We start from the raw sequence: 19487 nt of genomic DNA, 5'->3' as shown, positions 1-19487 counted from the left end.
CCAGGAAACACTTGACCCCTGTTTCAATCCAGGGGGTCAGTGTTGACATTGTGGAGGACTATAAATACATTGGAGTACACATTGACAATAAACTGGACTGGGCTAAACACCACAGCACTTTACAGGAAGGGCCAGAGTCGTCTCTATTTTTTGAGGCGACTGAGGTCCTTCAACATCTGCCAGAAAATGCTGAGGATTTTCTATGAGTCTGTGGTGGCCAGTGCGATCCTCTATGCTGTTGCATGCTGGGGGGAGCAGGCTGAGGGTCGCAGATGCCAACAGACTTAATAAACTGATCCGTAAGGCCAGCAATGTTGTGGGGATGGAGCTGGACTCCCTCAAGGTGGTGTCGGAGAGGCGGATGCTGTCCAAGATAAAGACAATGTTGGATAACACCTCCCACCCACTCCATGACATGTTGGTCAGTCACAGGAGCTCGTTCAGTGAGAGACTGAGATTACCGAAAAGCACCACTGAACGACACAGGAAATCATTCCTGCCTGTGGCCATCTCCCTGTACAACGCATCCACTTAACACACTGTTTGCTGCTACAACTACACATGTTTCTTTTCCAAATATTTATTTATAAGTGACTTATGTATGTATGTATGTATGTATGTATGTATGTATGTATGTATGTATGTATATATATATATATATATATATATATATATATATATATATATATATATATATATATATATAGTACTATTCTTAGTTAGCGTATTGTCTGTCTTGTCTTAATGTTGGTTTAAAATGGAGCACTGTAACAAAAAATAATTTCCCCCCAGGGATCAATAAAGTATTCTGATTCTGATTTACAAAAAACAATATAATTCAATAAAGTAGTCTCAGAATAGTGAATTAAACCAACATTTATTGTTGATATTTTTTGTTGATATTTTTTTAACAAGAAAAACATTTTTCAACTGAATAAAAACAATGTCAATAACCAAAATAAATAGAAGCGTACATGAAAACTACACAGTCCTTCACCTTTCTGTGTCTGATTTTTTTAAGGAAAACAGTTTTTCATTCCACTAAAAACAGGACAAACCCACCAGCATGAACATTAAATAAACTATTACAATTGTAAAACAAAAATCATTTACAAAATATAATAATTATCAGTGGGTCCCAGGAAATAGAATGTGACATGGGATTTAGATTTCCGTTACCAGGATGGTCGGGTTCAGCGTAGTCTTTATCACCACCTGTCAAAGACACATCATCAATATTCATGTTTGCTCAGGTTATTCACTTGTTCACATCTGTCTGAGATCATTCATACTGTTGTATGGATGTGTGTACAGTATGTATATAATTATCAGCTATGTAAAAGATATTATCATCTCTGTATTCTTACCTAGTTGGAAGTCCTCCATTCAAACTCAGAGAGCCGCTGGAGGAAGGTGGTGATCTGAGGGCTGATGCTTGTAACCTTCCTCTTTACGACACGACCTGTCTTGCAGCTTGTACCAAGTTTTGCAGGGCATTTTGTTCCCATGTCTGGATTGATCCTCACAAAAAGAACCTTTTAACGGAAAAAGGGCTGCTTTAATTTCAAAATTAAAACATACATTACAGCAATCACCTATATGTTTCTGCAACTGTAGTCAAGCTATCACATATATTTCATTCTTAAATGGTGTAAGCTTTAATGGTGTAAAGTATTTACCTCTGTATCATCTCCAGTGTGATGGACGCTGACTCCTGATACTCAAGGTTGAAAACGTAGTATGACGCAAAGAAGACAGCAAGGGTGCTGGCAAAGTCGGCTCATAAAATACCTTGCCCTCCAAACTGATCATCCAGCGGCTTGCAGACATGAAATTATTCCCTAAAAACAGACAAGAGTCCAATAAGACAATGTGCTCACCCTTACAAATAAGGTTTCCACAAGAATGCTGGATAGCAGGCCTCACACTGTAAAAAAAAAATAGAATCCACACGGTTTGCTGCTGTTTCTCTTATTATTTATTATGTCATGAAAATTATGATCAATTACAGGAAAAAACTGCCTAATGTTTTGGCATTTTGGCCTGTGCTGAAATGTTAGGCTGTTTTTTTTTCCTGTTGGTCATTGTGTATAATAAGAGAAACAGCAGCAAACTCTGTGTATTCTATTTTTATACAATATAAAACAGACAAACCCCTGTTAAGTAAGTTGTTGTGTGTACAAATACCACAATAATTACATAGATTTTTTACAAAAATATTACAAGAGGAAACTATTTATTTACCGAGCGCTATTACCCTTGGTGTGATGGGTAAGGTCATCTCTCTCTCAACAGACATCTTGGTGGAAAAAGCCTTTAAACACAAACACTGAGGCTACATCACACTGTCAGCGCAGCCAGCAAGGGCAGGAGGACAGCAATGTACCACACTGGGCGGGAAAAGACAGAGAGACAATTGTTAATTTAACGTTGCATTTATTTAACCCTTGAAAAATATATTTACATAAGTAAATAAAAGAAAAAAAAACACACAACCCATCTTTTCGAGAATAATTCAACTAATTGCTCTTTTGACCAACCTAACACAGACGTTACATGGTTTTCCTATGAAAAAGACCCTGGAAGACGTTGTATTAAAGGAAAAAAAAACATACTCCCCTTCCCACTTAAAAAATTAATAAATATTAAACTTAGGTTGGAGTTCCTCGCGCCACCAACCTAATGTCACATTAACTTTTTAATGTTGTGTACTGCAGCTCACACAAAATTAAATAAAGCAGGCTAACCTACATGAGCAAGCTCAAAACTGGATAAGATTGTTTTAGCAGTCTCTAAATTTCCAAAAAAGAAGTTGTCTTTCTTTATTCTCATTAAATGTGTATTTTTACCTGCTGCTTAGTCAAACTCTCTAAGTTTGTGCAGCTTCCCCGCTTGAAAGGGATTGATGCATCTACCACAGGTGTTTAACTGGGTTTCACTCAATGACCAGGCAGATCTTTTGTTTTTCCTTTTCTTTAATCTTCTTTTCGGCCACAGTCAGCCATAGGTGAAAACCCTTTAAATACAAACCAAAAAACCCAAATACAAATTATGTTTGTTATCACACATCTGCAAATATTGTAAACAATCCCAAACACATTTTCTTTTTTTTTTCCTTTTTTTTTAACACATCAATGCAGTGCATAAGCTTTGTAGTACAATATTTGCTTGAGTATTTTTAAATGCTCAAATTACGTAATTCACTAACAATTGTACATACACCTTGAGAAATACTGCTTTCTATTAAAGTGCTAAATTAAATAATCAATCTGCATTAGAACTTGAGCAGTAACAATAGTATTTATAACCAGCTTCTCTTAACCATATGCAAGCATTAACAGTCTTCCATATGCAGACCAACAATAAACAATGTTTACGAGCGTGCCGCTCGTAAACAGGCGACCAACTCACGACACAGTGCTAATGCTACATGCTAGCGGCAGCCGCGATTCTTTAGCAACTCACTTCAAAGTCTTTTACCATAGTCAGCAACCATTCCCTTACCGGCTGCCTCCCTGGCTTTGTAGATACTTCAGTTCCACACAATATTCATGTTGGCGACAACTTATTGAAGGAATTATACTGGGCTTTTCCCGAAAGTGGCACCTTCCTATTGCTTCCCAGTTCGCCTTTCTTTTTCTTCCCGACAGAAACCCAGACACAAGATTAGTTCCGCCCTCCAGTCTGTCACGTTTACGTTTTCCCTCAGGGCTCTTCACCCGGTTTGACTTGACAGTCATAGAACAGAAGCGCAGGAGGACAATGCACCACACTCGGCGGGGAAAAAAAAAGACAAAGACTGTCGTTGCGCCTGTGTTCCTCGCCCCTCCCCGTGTAAAATATATATCTAAATATATATTCAAATGAGAAAAGAAAAAAAACACACACAACCTATTTTTTCCAGAATAATTCAGCTAATGTGCTATTTCGACCAAGCTAACACCGATTTTAAGCCCTCCCACACACACACAAACTATACATGCTCTTAAGAATTAATAAACGAATATGTTAGGGTAGGAGAGTCGTTTTGCATTACCTTATGATGTCCCGTTTGCAGTTTCCACACAGAGGTCCAACAATAACAGGTGCAAAATCTTTTGTCCTCTCTCCTGTTAAACTTGGGATCGCAACCATGGGTTTATTTTGGAACTTTTATTTTGAAAATCCGCAGCGGAAGTCTGCTACTGGTAAACGGGCTACCCCCCTGCCTATCGTTAGGAGCAATAAAGCTTTCGCTGTGGTAAGTCCTCTCCGTCCGCTCTCACAGAGCATGAGTTTAAAACATATTTTTTAAATCCTCATCCAGAGAGTTTTATTCACACAGCGCTGGAAAGAGAAGCTGACCAGGGGTTACACTTGTAAGTACGATTATATTCTGTGTTCATGTTAAGCATGTGATGTAAAATGGGTTGTTGACTCTCATATTTGAAGCCGGCATGTTAGCTGCATTGCCGATGCTAATTCATTGTGTGTTAGCATCAAGCTAGCGGGATTTGGAGTTAACATGTTTTCATTTATTTGTCTTGGTTATACCAGCTATAGTTCAAGTTGCTAAGTCTTCAGTCTGTATTTTGTAATGTGAGAAATATATTATGTTCCAGATGTATGTTTTAATATGTTTTTCTTATGTCTCTCCTTTTGAAGAACTGTTTATCTATCTGCCAAACTGGAACGTACAGGGAGGGCCGAACACACATAATACAGTAGCTGCTAATGTGTTAACGGTAGGTATAACTACTATCGCAATTTTGTTTTAAAAAATACAGTAAGTAAATGTAAATAACCTTAATATACCCATAATGCAAAGCAATAATTAACTGTAGAAATGTTTTCAGGTAAGTTACTGGGCATTTTGTGGTATTTTACTGTGGAAAAAATACAGCAAAGGTTAACAGTGCACATTGTGAAAAAATTTCGTACTGTAGTTCTTTAAATCGGTTACAAACATAGATTTTAGATGGAAGGAGCAGGATTTTGTCCCATGCTTGTATATCTATTTCACATTTAAGCAGCGTCCCCCAAGATTTTCTCAATTATGGCAGTTTATCCACAATTAGGGCATAAATTTATTACAACTGGAGAGACATGCTGACTGCATTACAGATTTACAATGTGGGAAATATAATATAACATAACATAACATAACTCTCACCTCTGTATTGAAAGAAATGAAGCTCAACAGACCTGGCCTTGGAACTAGATGAAGCTGTCTGTCACGGCGGGGTGCACACCCGATGTGGAAACAGGACCCAAAGCAGATGATGACGAGGAGTAGTAAGTTTAAACAGAAAAGTGATCCTTTATTGAGATGACGGCAGGGAAAACCAAGAAACCAAAGCAAACTGTCAAAAACACTACGAAACAAAACACTAAGAGGTACTAAGACCTATAACTATAACTGTGGAAAACAGGCAAAGACGAAAACTAAGGCTAAGGTCAAAATAATAGAACCAGGCTAGATAGGGCAGAATGAACAGACGACCCAACAATGGCATGCAGAAAACAAAGGGCTTGAATATATAGATGACTTAATGAGGTTAAAATTGAACATATGTTATTCTGACAATGTGTTCTTCGTTCATATTCTGTCCTGTTATCCCTAATCACCCTAATGACAGGACATAAACATAATGTCCTGTCATTAGGGTGATTATATTTGGAGAGCATTTTCTCATTATCATTATAACAGCTGGGATCATTACGCCAAAATAAACAAATTACACATCCCACCGCAGTCAATTATGGGATGCATAATGTAGTCTGGCTGTGTATATGTATGTATGTAGTATAGATAAGAGGGCACTGTTGCCCAAAGGTAATGACTCATAATCAGAATCAGAATCAGAATCAGAATGGGTTTATTGCCAGATGTTGAGGTTTACAACATTAGGAAATTGCTGCGGTGCTTCAGTGCAGACAATAAGAATTAAAGTGCTATGTAGAAAGAAAGATATGTGCATGAGATATACATGAGAATAAGAATTATGAGTGCTACGTAGAAAGATATATACATGAGTGCAGGTGGTGATCAGTGCCAAACATGAAATGATGAAGTGACACAGCGTAGGGTCATGTGTTAGTGGCGGGGACAATCATGTGGTAATTGTTCATGTGTCCAACAGCAGAGGGGAAGAAACTGTTCTTATGGCGAGAGGTTCTGGTGCGAATGGACCGGAGCCTCCTGCCTGAGGGGAGCAGGTCAAACAGACTGTGTCCAGGGTGAGAAGGGTCAGCTGAGATCCGGGCTGCACGCCGCAGTGTCCTGGAGGTGTACAGGTCCTGCAGAGATGGGAGTCTGCAGCCAATCACCTTCTCAGCAGAGCGCACAACACGCTGCAGTCTCTGTTTGTCCCTGATAGTGGCTCCATATTATATGCATTACAACACTGAGTCCTTCCAGTGACGTGCATTTGATGTCATTATGCTTGGTGTTGATAGAAATACTGAAATCTCTCTAAGTGAAATATTATTGTGTCCCGGGTTATTATGCTTGAATAATTGCTCTGCGTCAGAACAACCAGCTGCTGCAAATGCAGCAGTAAAGAAAATATGTGTTTTTCCTTCAGTCCGATGGAGGATAAATCTTAGAAAGAGTAAAAAGCAGTTGAACGATAATTTGAAGAAAGAAAATCCAGATTCTACCAGTTTCAGGCTTTGATTTGCTCAGGGGCAGTTGACAGCAGATCGACAGGGCCTGGCTTCAGACACGGTCAGCGTGAAGCAGAGGCTCGTGTTGGAGGGGCGGGCTGAGTCCGTTTGAAGTGTGTCTGTGTAAAAATAGCCGCTGCAGCCGTTTTGCGCGCCCTGGCCAGGCATACCAACCTTGGAACCAGGTGTACCTCCAGCCAGCTCGCAGGAGGGATCATGGGAAACAGTTTAGTTGCACATGGCACATCCAGGGCACAGCTACCTGCTGCACGTGCTTATCATCTCACCCACAGATGTGGGTGTGATGTGAACAGATGTTCACTGTGATATGTAAGACAGACATACAGTATCATAATATCGCAGCCTGTTTGCATTAAAACTCTCCTCTCACTGTCATTGGTTTAGCTTGAGGTTTTCAAACTGATAAGAAATAAATATACTGCTGTGATATAAGACAGACATACAGTGAGTGAGTCAGCCAAATACATAAAATTAAACATGGCTGATGTTATTCCAGGTACACACGTACCACAGACTTTTTAGGCATGTGTGAAAAGAGGTGTGCTCACTTCAGTCAATCAATCATACTATGTGTATTCTTCCCTTCGCTTCCCTCCAAGACATCTACAGGAAGCGGTGCCTGAGGAAAGCGGGGAGGATCATCAAGGACTCCAGTTACCCCAGCCATAAACTGTTCAGACTGCTTCCATCAGGAAGGAGGTTCTGCAGCATCCGGTCCCGTACAGCAGACTGAGAGACAGCTTCTTCCACCAGGCCATCAGACTGCTGAACACGTCATAGACACCTCAGCTTCACTACTGGAACTTCAACATTATGCACTCCACACTGTATATAAATGCCACTTGTTTTGCACATATTCAACTCTGTATATTCTATATATTTTATTATTATTATTATTATTTTTTATTATTTTTATTTATCTATTTTTTACTATTTAATTTGTAAAAATGTGTATACACACACACACAGGAAAATATTTAGTATACACATCCAGAAATGCATACACTATTATATATTGTACATACAGTGGGGCAAAAAAGTATTTAGTCAGCCACCGATTGTGCCCCCACTTAAAATGATGACAGAGGTCAGTAATTCGCACCAGAGGTACACTTCAACTGTGAGAGACAGAATGTGAAAAAAAAATCCATGAATCCACATGGTAGGATTTGTAAAGAATTTATTCGTAAATCAGGGTGGAAAATAAGTATTTGGTCAATAACAAAAATACAACTCAATACTTTGTAACATAACCTTTGTTGGCAATAACAGAGGTCAAACGTTTACTATAGGTCTTTACCAGGTTTGTACACACAGTAGCTGGTATTTTGGCCCATTCCTCCATGCAGATCTTCTCGAGAGCAAGCTCTTTGGTCTTGGCCATGGCGGAGTTTGGAGTCTGACTGTTTGAGGCTGTGGACAGGTGTCTTTTATACAGATGATGAGTTCAAACAGGTGCCATTCATACAGGTAACGAGTGGGGGACAGAAAAGCTTCTTACAGAAGACGTTACAGGTCTGTGAGAGCCAGAGATTTTCCTTGTTTGAGGTGACCAAATACTTATTTTCCACCCTAATTTACGAATAAATTCTTTACAAATCCTACCATGTGGATTCATGGATTTTTTTTCACATTCTGTCTCTCACAGTTGAAGTGTACCTCTGGTGCAAATTACTGACCTCTGTCATGATTTTAAGTGGGGGAACTTGCACAATCGGTGGCTGACTAAATACTTTTTTGCCCCACTGTATATTTATTAGTTTCAGGTTGGCCATTCTTGTATTTTGCTCGTTTGTGTTGTTGTGTTTGCACATCTCTGTTGCTTGTGGGGTTCGCACACAAGAATTTCACTCGCATGTGCTGTGCCAGTGTGCCTGCACATGTGATGTGACAATAAAAGTGATTTGATTTGATTTGATTATTCTTTGACAGACAACAGAGCACCAATCAGGCTCTCCAGGGAATCCCAACAGTCAACAGGACCCTTCACCATCATACATCCCTCTTGCTGTAGGCTGTAGAATAGATCTGTAGCTTGGTCTCAAGAGCCGAACAAGAAATATTGTCATCAGTTATAGTCATGGTTGAATTGGGCTATAGCCTCTGTCCAGGTCCACCTAAAGCAACAGGTAAATCTCATCTCATTGTTATTCTTTCATCATTGCGCATGCTCACATAGTTTTCATCCTGGATTTTAACTGCTGATGAGTACTTAGTAACCATCAGTAACTCCCTTTCACACATAAAGAAAGGTGTCGGAATAACATACACGTTGAACCACAGACACATAAGGAACAATAGTCATTGCATCTTCAACACGACTAGTACCAGCTACAAGTTGTATTCAGTTGTATTATTTTTGTGTTATTTTCTCCCACAAATTTGCACATTTTTATTTTTGAAGAATTTGTGTTTTTGTAAGTTTTCTATTGCTAAAATCAGGTCAGTATCTGCAAATCTGAATTCAAGAATAAAGAATGACCAGAAACTCTGTGGTCAGGTATTCCAGATTTGCACACAGGTACTATAAACCTGAAGAAGGCCAGGCTACTGCTATGCAGAAGGGAACTGTAAGGACCTGATGGGAAAGGAGCAGTGTTAGACAAACAGCAGTCTGGTATCCAGGTTACACTAAAGGAAAGGGGTCGACAGGAACTGAGAGGCCCTGTTGTTAGAGGATGACTTCAAGTAGATCCTTTTGTTGAAGAGGATTACCCTTATTTCATTCCTGACCGATAACTACACTTATTATATTCCCGCAAATCACACGCATGCAGTTCTGCATGGTAGTGAAACCAAAGCACGTGCAAGGTTTCTGTGTCATAAAGACGCACATTTCAATAACAGACAGCTGCATGCCAAGGTGCTTCGGTGAAAACAAACACTCTGTGCCTTTCTGTTGGCGGAATCAAATTTACCTTGGACGGCAGCTGTTTAACTGGCGTCAACTTTACCACTTTTGTCACGAAAATCTTCAACATGGCTCAAAAAGAATACAAGTAGCAGCATTCTCCGCCTGCCTCTTTCTTGTATATGTGTCTGAAAGCCAGTGTTTGACTGTGTGAAGAGGCGAAAGGCCTACTGGTGGAAGGGGTGGACCTAGAGTGTGGAGTGTCTAGTATTCTCAGGAAATTTAAAGACGACTTCTTCAATTAGTTAGTATGTTTGGTATCAACAGTTTGGCCTCTGTATTTTTTTATTTAAATGAGAGGAGACAGAGAGGTTAATGACAGCACTCTGACTTTGTTAAACAATAACTCAAGTCTGGAACCGAATAGTTTTCACTTAAATTCAATTCTGACAACATAGCACCAAATCACAACAGTTGCCTCAAGGTGCTTTATATGGTAAGGTAAAAGCCCTATAAAGACAAACCCTCAACAATCAAGCAAACACCTGTATGAGTGAATACCTGGCAACAGTGGGTATTGACAGTGGGAAGAAAGAAACCTTTTTAAACAGGAAGAAACCTCCACCAGCAAAAACCAGGCCGAGGGAGGGCAGCCATCTGCTTTTCCAAAATAAAGTGATGTAGAAAAGTTAGGAATAGGAAAGCGTAAAAAGGCTGAGGCTTTCAAATTGTACATGAGCTGTCTAATGTCCATACAGAGCATTTTGGCTTTAAATGAAAAAAGCTTAGTCGGTGGCTGAGCTTCAGCTCATCTTTATTGTCTAAACGTGAACAAGAAACAGAAAGTTTATTTGTTAGTAGTGGATAAACTTTATCATTTAACAACAGGTGTATGTTAAGTTTCACTGCTTTAACCTTGCGCATTTGTAGGTGAGTTATCTCAACTTTTTTCTCAAACAAGGCATTTCTCTCTCTCTCTCTCTCTCTCTCTCTCTCTCTCTCTCTCTCTCTCTCTCTCTCTCTCTCTCTCTCTCTCTCTCTCTCTCCATGCGGCGTACCAGGCGGCCTCTGCTGGTCGCGCGCCATAGAGCCTGCGTGAAAACGCAGGTATTTCAACTAGGAGGATCGGGGTAATGCCATTAGGGCCGCCCACGACAGGGGTAATGCCATTAGGGCCGCCCACGACAGGGGGGTGCGTTTTTAAAACGCCCCCCTGTGGCTGTATATTTTTTTACAACGCGAGGAAAGCTTTGGCGTCGAGGCGCTTGTTTCAGCTTAACCCTTGTGCGCCCGCCTGTTCTCGGGGCGTGGGTCGTGGTGACCCCCCGAGGTGTGTGTGTGTGTGTGTGTGTGATGATGATGATGATGATGAGTGTGTGTGTGTGTGTGTGTGTGTGTGTGTGTGTGTGTGTGTGTGATGATGATGAGTGTGTGTGTGTGTGTGTGTGATGATGATGATGATGATCCTGATGATGGTGGTGGTGGCGATGGGGGGTCTTGGTAACCCCCTGGGGGGGGATATGTGTGTTTTATGATGATTAGGGTGGGGGTCCTAGCGACCCCCTCGGGCATATGTGATGATGATGATGATGATGATGATGATAGGTTTGGGGTCACTAGGACCCCCCCGGGGGGGGGCATATGTGATGATGATGATGATGATGATGATGATGATGATGATAGGTTTGGGGTCACTAGGACCCCCCCGGGGGGGGGCATATGTGATGATGATGATGATGATGATGATGATAGGTTTGGGGTCACTAGGACCCCCCCGGGGGGCATATGTGATGATGATGATGATGATGATGATGATGATGATGATGATAGGTTTGGGGTCACTAGGACCCCCCGGGGGCATATATTGTGTGATGATGATGATGATGATGATGATGATGATGATGATGATAGGGTGGGGTGGGGTGGGGGTGGGTCGCTAGGGGACCACCGTTGGGGCGCTTGTGTTATCACGGCGTCGGTGGCGTCCGGGGAGCGGCGTCGCGGGAAGAAGAAGAAGAAGCGGCGCAGTTGGGACAGTACGTGACGGCGCAGTTTGTACACACGTGCGCTCGGCACTCGCGGCACAGGATCTTGGTCTTGACGTCTTTGCTCCTGGGACACACGCGGCACCTGCGCCTCTTGACCGGAGAGGAGTCGCGTGGCGTAGCGTTGTTGTTAGAGGCTGCCTCGGCGGTAGCGCCTCGGGCCGCGACTCTGCCTCCTCCTCCTCCTCCTCCCGGTCCTCGCGCTAAAGCCGCCCTGGCTTCGAGCATGGGGCGCGCGAGCGCTTTGCCCAGTCGCTCGAGGAAGAGCCGTCGTCTGTTGAGCTTGCCCGGCATCCAGTCGGGGTGAATTTCCCTCCACAGCACGAACGCGTTGTAGGCCGCCACGTCGACCATGTTGTGGAAAAGGGCCACGGGCCACCTGCGGGTCTTTCTCCTGCAGCTGTACGTGCTCACGACCTTGTCCAGGTTGTCCACTCCTCCCTTGGTGCGGTTGTAATGCAGCACCAAGGGCGGTTTCGCGCCGCTTCTGTTGCTGCTGCCGCCGCTGCTGTTGCTGCTGCTGTTGCTGATGCGGCGGCTAGGCCGGGGCTCGGGGCCGGAGCGATGGTGGTTATAACGAGGAGCTGTGGTGAGGAGCAGCACGTTCTTGTTCTTCTTGGCCACGTAGGAGAGGATGATCGTGTCGGGCCCTCCTCCTCCTCCTCCTCCTCCTCCTTCTCGTCCTCCTCTTCCTCCCCCTCGTCCCGCGGAGCCGCCGAGTACCACGGATTCGACGGAGCCCACGGCCCTGCCCTTGACGCAGCGCAGCTCTCTGGGGATCTCGGGTCTGTTCGACCGCAGAGTGCCCAGCACGGTGTGGCCTCTCTCGCGATAGAGCCTATCGGCGAGCTCGCGCGAGGTGAAAAAGTTGTCGCACGTGACGTTGCGTCCCGGAGTCAGTCCCTCGGTGAGGTCCACGACCACTCGAGTGGCCAGGTGCTTTTCGGGAGGGCCGCGCTTGTCGGGCTTGCCGGTGTAGACTTGCATCTTCCACGCGTAGCTGGAACGCGCGTCGCACGCCACCCATATCTTGATCCCGTACCTGGCCGGCTTGCTGGGCATGTACTGTCTGAACGGACACCGTCCTGATGGATGGATGGAGAGAGAGAGAGAGAGAGAGAGAGAGAGAGAGAGAGAGAGAGAGAGAGAGAGAGAGAGAGAGAGATGTGGGAAAGTGTGGGGGGAGATTGGGGCAGAAACGCAAGGAGAAGACATTCAATTCAATTCAATTTTATTTATATAGCGCCAAATCACAACAAAAGTCGCCTCAAGGCGCTTCATAGATACAAAGACATAAAGAGTCATAGACTTCATAGCTTCATAGCTTCATAGACATAAAGAGTCATAGACTTCATAGCTTCATAGCTTCATAGACATAAAGAGTCATGCGAAAGCACCACAAACGCGGAACCCAACACGAGTATGCAACAGAGCAGCGAGCTAGCCCGTTTTCGTCATTCCCGCTCCTATTCCTCCTCCCAGTCACACACACACACACACACACACACACACACACACACACACACACACACACACACACACACACACACACACCACATAGTACGTACGTACGTACCTCTGAACGGCACCAGTCTCTCGTCGACGGTGACCTCCGGTCCCGGGCGGTACATGGCGGGCAACCTCGCGCACCACTCGTCCCACACGGCTCTGATGGGGGCCAGTTTGTCGTAGCAGCTATCGCCCTCGCCTTCGCCTTCGCCTCGCCCGGCCCTTCTGGTCTCCCTGTCGTCGAAGCGCAGCGCGCTCGAGTAGGCTCGAAAGGTCTTGAGCGGCATCGTGGCTCTGAACACGGACCTGCCGCTCTCGGCGTCCCACAGGCTCTCGCAGGCCTCTCCCCGGGACCTGTACACGCCGGCGAGCACGAGCAGCCCCAGGTAGGCTCGGAACTCGACGCGGCCCATGGGCTTCCATCCGTCGATGGCGGGCCTGCGCCTGCCCGCTTCCAGGTTGGTCATGGCGATCACCGAGTCCTCTATCTCCGGCGGGAAGTAGGCCATGAACGCGGAGGCCTCGTCTCGCGCCGCCGCCACGGCCTCTTCGGTGGGGCCTCGTCCCGGCTGGTCGAGGTCGTCGTCTTCTTCTTCTAATTCTAATTCTTCTTCTTCTTCTTCTTCTTCTTCTTCTTCTTCTTCTTCTTCTTCTTCTTCATAGTCTTTGTCTTCTTCATCGTCATCGTTATAATCATCAGCGAGGACGTCTTCTTCTTCTTCTTCTTCTTCTTCTTCTTCATCATCATTGGCGAGGATGTCTTCTTCTTCTTCTTCATAGTCTTTGTCTTTGTCTTCTTCTTCTTCTTCTTCTTTTTCTTCTTCTTCTTCTTCTTCTTCTTCTTCTTCATCATCATTGGCGAGGATGTCTTCTTTTTCTTCTTCTTCTTCTTCTTCATAGTCTTTGTCTTTGTCTTCTTCTTCTTCTTCTTTTTTTTCTTCTTCATAGTCTTTGTCTTCTTCTTTTTCTTCTTCTTCATCATCATCATCATCATCATCATCGGCGAGGACGTCTTCTTCTTCTTCTTCTTCTTCTTCTTCTTCTTCTTCTTCTTCCTCTTCTTCTTCTTCTTCATAGTCTTTGTCTTCTTCGTCATCGTCGTAGTCGTAATCGTCGGCTACATCAGCGTCGCGAGTTTCACCGACAGCGCCGCGGCCGCGATCGCGCCCAGGATCATGAACGCCACCTGCAGCGCGGCCGGCGTCGTCCTCTTGCCAAATCTCCCGAGTCCCCCGCCCCGGTGGGTCGGCGCCTGCTTCTTCTTCCTCTCCCTCTCGGCGGTTCGACTCGCCTTGCGAGCCGCCGTCCTGGCAGAGTTGCGACGCCATTTCGTAACCGCGATCGTCTTCCTCGCAACTACCCACCCCATCGTTTTCGTCCTCCTGATCCTCCGAGTGGCTCTCCTCCTCGTCGTCTGCGAGCGTTCGGGCCGTCGGGTCGTCGTTGTCGTCCCCCTCGGCCTCTTGCTCCTCTTCCTTGCTCTCGTCCTCCTCCAAGTTCTCCTGTAGCTGCTGCTGCTGCTGCTGCTGCCGCTGCTGCTGCTGCTGCCGCTGCTGCTGCCGCTGCTGCCGCTGCTGCCGCTGCTCTTGGTCTTCCTCGACCCCTAGCCCTCGATAGCGAAACGTGGCCGGTCGCAACAACGGAGCCACCGGAGCCGACCACGCAGCGTACGCCAAATGCGATGGCGATGGCGACGGTGATGGTGAGCGGGAGGAGGAGGAGGAGGACACCGCTGGCGATTGCGATCCGCCTGTACCGACCTTAGTGCTCTTTGGCTCCCACGGTCTAGTGCGTGACATTATCTTCTTCTTCTTCTTCTTCGTCTTCTTCTGCTTTCGCCGGGGTGTTTCTCGACCACCTTTTTACAAGACTTTATATCTCTCTCTCTCTCTCTCTCTCTCTCTCTCTCTCTCTCTCTCTCTCTCTCTCTCCAATCCCATCCCATCCAATCCCCATCCCATCCCATCCCCATCCCATCGGGGGGGGGGGATCTCGCGACCCCAACCTCCTCCCTCCCTCCCTCCCTCCCTCGGCGGGGGACCCGCATCCCCCGAGCCCGCCATCCCATCCCATCCCATCCCCATCCCATCGGGGGGGGATCTCGCGACCCCAACCTCCTCCCTCCCTCCCTCCCTCCCTCCGCGGGGGACCCGCATCCCCCGACCCCGCCATCCCATCCCATCCTATCCCATCCCATCCCCATCCCATCGGGGGGGGATCTCGCGACCCCAACCTCCTCCCTCCCTCCGCGGGGGACCCGCATCCCCCGAGCCCGCCATCCCATCCCCATCCCCATCCCATCGGGGGGATCTCGCGACCCCAACCTCCTCCCTCCCTCCCTCCCTCCCTCCGTGGGGGACCCGCATCCCCCGACCCCGCCGCTCTCCCCCTGGCGGGTGCATCAGGGTTAAGTAAAAAAGGAATTACTTTTTTATAAGTGGTCCCTAGTGGTTTTCAAATTATTACATGGCTTGTTAATTTTTTATTAAATTATTAAGAAGCCAGATGAGTTCAAAACATTTACAAATTACTATAAAACACTATCCAAACTTCAAATCAAGTGGCAAAATCTCCAAATTAAAAGTACTCGCAAACTATAAAAATTTGATTATACTTAAAAATATGCAAAAACTAATTTAGTGGAATTTTTACCTGCTCAAGAATACATTGAACATGCAATATTTAATTGAAAAGAACAAAATTTGTGTACTTTTAGAAAGGATTATTAAATATTTGGGGATACTAGACATAAAGAGGGTCTCGTACATTTACGGGCATCTAATTTCCTGGATTTAATGGTTTAAAAGTTTAATAGGTCTTTGAAGTTGATAATAAAATTGAGTCCATTATTAGCAAAAAGAATTAAAAAAAAAAAAAGAGCAAAAAAATGCTTAATATATAATAATTGTTTTAAACTTAAGCTTTGTAATTGTAGCAGATTTCATTATGTCTGTAATTTTTTATTTAGCCCCACAGTAGTAAAAGCCGTAAATGGGAGTTAGATTTATTACTAGTATTTTACACAGCATTCAGCTATAATAACATGTTCTGCATTTTCCTACTTCACCATCTGATCTGAACAGCTGCACTCTCTTAATTAATTAATGACCTAACATTTCTCAGTAACCAATAACTAGATGGAACAGCACAGTATCTAAGAGAGTGATCAGACAGTGTTTGAGCTAAAGACGCTGTGTGTTTCTTTTGGGGGCTTTTTACACACTGATCCACCACCGTTTTCCCATAGTACAATGCATATCTGGTAACATTACCGTATTCAGATCAGAAAACCGTTTCAGCTGCAGGCATCTACTCCGGTAATTTAAACAATCACCTTGCTACACTGCACATGAATATTACGTAACATGGTATGACTAGCTCATGTTCAGACATTTAAGATACTGTTCAGCCATTTTGTTTACTGGGTAGTGCATAATGGCCGAGTTAGCTGAGCAGGAATCCACTAAAGCCAAAAAAATAATATAAATTTTTTAAATTAATTACAAAAACCTTATAGGAAAACCCAAGAAACAGTTGCAGAAGCACAGAAAAAAACTGCCGTGTACGTTATAGTGTGTAAATTCAAAAACTGTATAGAGAGAATGGTGCAATGAAAACAGAATAAGATAAGATGAACTTTATTGAGTAGAATATAGGCAGCAAGAGTTTTTTAATTAACTTTAAATTATGTTTGCCAAAGACAATGCAGCAAATTAACCCAGTTCTACCTGCTAGCTAAAGATGTTATGCTTCTCCCCCTTATACCGTTTAGGACGACTATAGAAAGTTACTAAAATAACCATTGATGAAAACGTATCAAACTTTAAGTATTTACCTTTGTCATAGTTTTCGATTCTTTGGTATCCTTTTGTCCTCCACGTTCTTAAACACCAGGGAGAGAAAAGGCGCAACAGACGAAAGACCGCGAAGACTAGACGCTAGGCGGTGCAATCTGCTCCTCCCTCTTTTTAAACGAGCCAATAGGAGCTGCTCACATTAAAAACAACTTTATTTAAAAAGTCGTTTTACACCTGATACAAAAATTTTAAAAGTCAAACAATGCACAAGTTTAAAAGAACAATTTTATTTTTAAAAGTTTTTTAAGCATAGGGATGGTTAATATGTTTTTAAAAGTAATATATAATATTTATCAAAAAGTGTCACCCAAATAAACATCATAATAAAAATATAATTAATAAAAATATAATAATAATAAGAAGAAGAATAACAGTTTACCTAAAAGCTCTTCTAACATTAGACTGGTTTTGAAAAGTTTCAATAGTGTCAATACACCATAAGGACAAGGGAGTTTCACAGTTGAAGTGTGACTGCTTGAAAGACCCCATTCCCTCTCCTTTCCACTAGTTCAAAGAAAATATAAATTATTTCTGGTTATATAATTTGAGGGCACAAGTTTGAAGAGTAACATTTTAACAGATCGGTAATATACTTCAGGAGCTTTACTGGATCTGATTAACCAAAACTTCCATCTTCCATGTAACTAACTGTCTTTTCTCTAATACAGTAGAGTGTGTCTGATCTACTAAAAATCCTCAACTGCATGTTTGCTCAAGTAAATAGTCTTAATTGTTTGAACAACCAGTAATCCTTAATTTGCAAATGCCAAATCTGGATTTTGTCTGTGTAATTCACTTTTATCTTAAGTTTTTTATTCGTATTTTTTGCTTTTCTTTTTTTCTACTCTTGTGTCCGTTTTAATCACTTATTATTGCTGCTGTGACAAGTGAATTTACCTAAGAAGAATCATGAAGTCCTTATTTTATCTTATCTGAGCCTCACCATGCAGCCTACCATGCAGAGTTCACATTAAGTACATAAAATGAAATCTAAAATTAAAAAGTAACCAGTTTCAAACCAGTTATTTGGAATAGTGTGCAGAGTGTTTTGAGTAACATTGAATGTTCAAAAACACCAAAGTTCCTATAGTCTCACTTGACAGCTGGGTTGTAGTGTCTGATAACACATAACATCTTGAGGTCTCAATGTGGACTTTGAGTACATTTGCTAGCCAAGGCTAAATACTGAGAGGGTCAAAAATGAAGGGTCAAGAACATCTGACTGTACGTAAGGGTAGCAAAAGTGATAGACTGAGGTTGTGCCAAATATGTTAAAGTTAGGGTGATTTCTTAGAGAATGGTACCACATGGGTGCCGTCTGCAGGTTATAAAAGAGAGTTATGTTCATACTTTCTTTTGAGATTATTTTTACAATTTGACTTTCAGAACTCCCTGGGTTGTGCGCAATCTGTGATGGGCTTGTTTGGAATAAATCCTCCTTTATTCAAATAACACTTTCTCAGGCTCTTCACAGAAGAAGAATCCTCACATAAGCATGTGCTACCATTTTGAACCAATGTACACATTTACCATCACTAACCCAACTAGGACCTACATTGGATGCCCACCCATATGGATTTGATGTTAGAAACGCAAGTGGGTCCCATATATACTAAACAATCTTGAGCCCATGTAAAATATATGCCCATATTAATTTAACACAACCCATTTGGGGCCCACATAGACATGTTTTCAGGGTCTGACTTGCATTTGCCCATGTGTGACACATATAGTTTGACCAGGTGGGCCCCACCTATGTCATCAGTACCAAAAAATATATACCGATTACCTCACTTTGCCCCACCTGGGGCACACAGCAAATGCTTTTCTTTAAATGACTGTGTTTGCCCATGTCTAACCCAGGTGAAAAACCCAAGTGGGTCCTACGTGTGTTTCCCATTTTGAAACAAGTGAAGTGTTTCCCATGTTTGACCCAGCCAGGACCTACTATATGTTTCCACTCGGTTTTGCCCATATGGCTTTAATGTGAGAAACCTAAGTGGGTCCCATATATACTAAACAATCTTGAGCCCACATAAAATATATGCCCATATTAACTTAACATAACCCATATGGGGCCCACATAGACATGTTTTCAGGGTCTGACTTGCATTTGCCCATGTGTGACCCATATAGTTTGGCCAGGTAGGCCCCACCTGTGTCATCAGTACTAAAAAATATATACTGATTACCTAACTTTGCCCCACCTGGGGCCCACATAGACATGTTTCAGGGTCTGACTTGCATTTGCCCATGTGCGACCCATATAGTTTGACCAGGTGGGCCCCACCTATGTCATCAGTGCTAAAAAAATATATTGATTACCTCACTTTGCCCCACCTGGGGCCCACATAGACATGTTTTCAGGGTCTGACTTGCATTTGCCCATGTGCGACCCATTTAGTTTGACCAGGTGGGGCCCACCTGTGTCATCGATACTAAAACATATATTGATTACCTAACTTTGCCCCACCTGGGGCACACAACAACAGCCTATCCTTAAATGACTGTGTTTGCCCATGTCTATCCCAGGTGGAAAACCCAAGTGGGTCCTAC

General features: G+C 43.5%; 1 protein-coding gene and 2 long non-coding RNA genes across 6 annotated transcripts; 1 reads left to right on the top strand and 2 right to left on the bottom strand.

Annotated features, from left to right (window-relative positions):
- Window positions 1-858: 858 nt before the first annotated feature.
- On the bottom strand, window positions 859-4157 carry LOC147326528 (uncharacterized). Of its 4 annotated transcripts, none has more exons than XR_015130481.1 (6): window positions 4037-4157; window positions 2850-3016; window positions 2245-2390; window positions 1680-1841; window positions 1368-1535; window positions 859-1215 (listed from the first exon to the last, which is right to left on the bottom strand). It is a non-coding gene; the product is annotated as an uncharacterized LOC147326528 (long non-coding RNA). The 4 variants fall into 4 exon arrangements; XR_015130482.1 differs by lacking the exon at window positions 4037-4157 and adding an exon at window positions 3466-3923; XR_015130480.1 differs by lacking the exon at window positions 4037-4157 and adding an exon at window positions 3505-3917 and having other exon boundaries at window positions 2258-2390.
- Window positions 4158-4192: 35 nt separating this feature from the next.
- On the top strand, window positions 4193-9157 carry LOC147326527 (uncharacterized). The gene is made up of 4 exons (XR_015130483.1): window positions 4193-4358; window positions 4645-4724; window positions 5167-5274; window positions 7269-9157. It is a non-coding gene; the product is annotated as an uncharacterized LOC147326527 (long non-coding RNA).
- Window positions 9158-11487: 2330 nt separating this feature from the next.
- On the bottom strand, window positions 11488-14946 carry LOC147326526 (uncharacterized). Its single transcript, XM_086302612.1, has 2 exons — window positions 13142-14946; window positions 11488-12650 (listed from the first exon to the last, which is right to left on the bottom strand). Exons 1-2 carry the CDS (start codon window positions 14871-14873, stop codon window positions 11488-11490), a joined length of 2895 nt encoding a protein of 964 aa, XP_086158738.1. The 5' UTR covers window positions 14874-14946.
- Between the last annotated feature and the right edge of the window lie 4541 nt (window positions 14947-19487).

Source organism: Aulonocara sp. 'chitande type north' Nkhata Bay, linkage group LG7, assembly GCF_057382095.1.
Source record: "Aulonocara sp. 'chitande type north' Nkhata Bay isolate Kocher_YH1m ecotype deep benthic linkage group LG7, A_spYH_male_GT1.1, whole genome shotgun sequence".
Taxonomy (NCBI): Eukaryota; Metazoa; Chordata; class Actinopteri; order Cichliformes; family Cichlidae; genus Aulonocara; species Aulonocara sp. 'chitande type north' Nkhata Bay.
The sequence above is the reverse complement of the archived record's forward strand: the minus strand, read 5'-3'. Positions and strand labels throughout refer to the sequence as shown.

What these genes read in the sequence shown, in the direction of transcription:
- LOC147326526 (XM_086302612.1), bottom strand. Translation starts at nt 14,873, where the DNA reads ATGTCACGCACTAGACCGTGGGAGCCAAAGAGCACTAAGGTCGGTACA. An exon ending in GAGACTGGTGCCGTTCAGAG is followed by an intron (nt 12,651 to 13,141) that starts GTACGTACGTAC and finishes TCCATCCATCAG; the next exon opens with GACGGTGTCCGTTCAGACAG.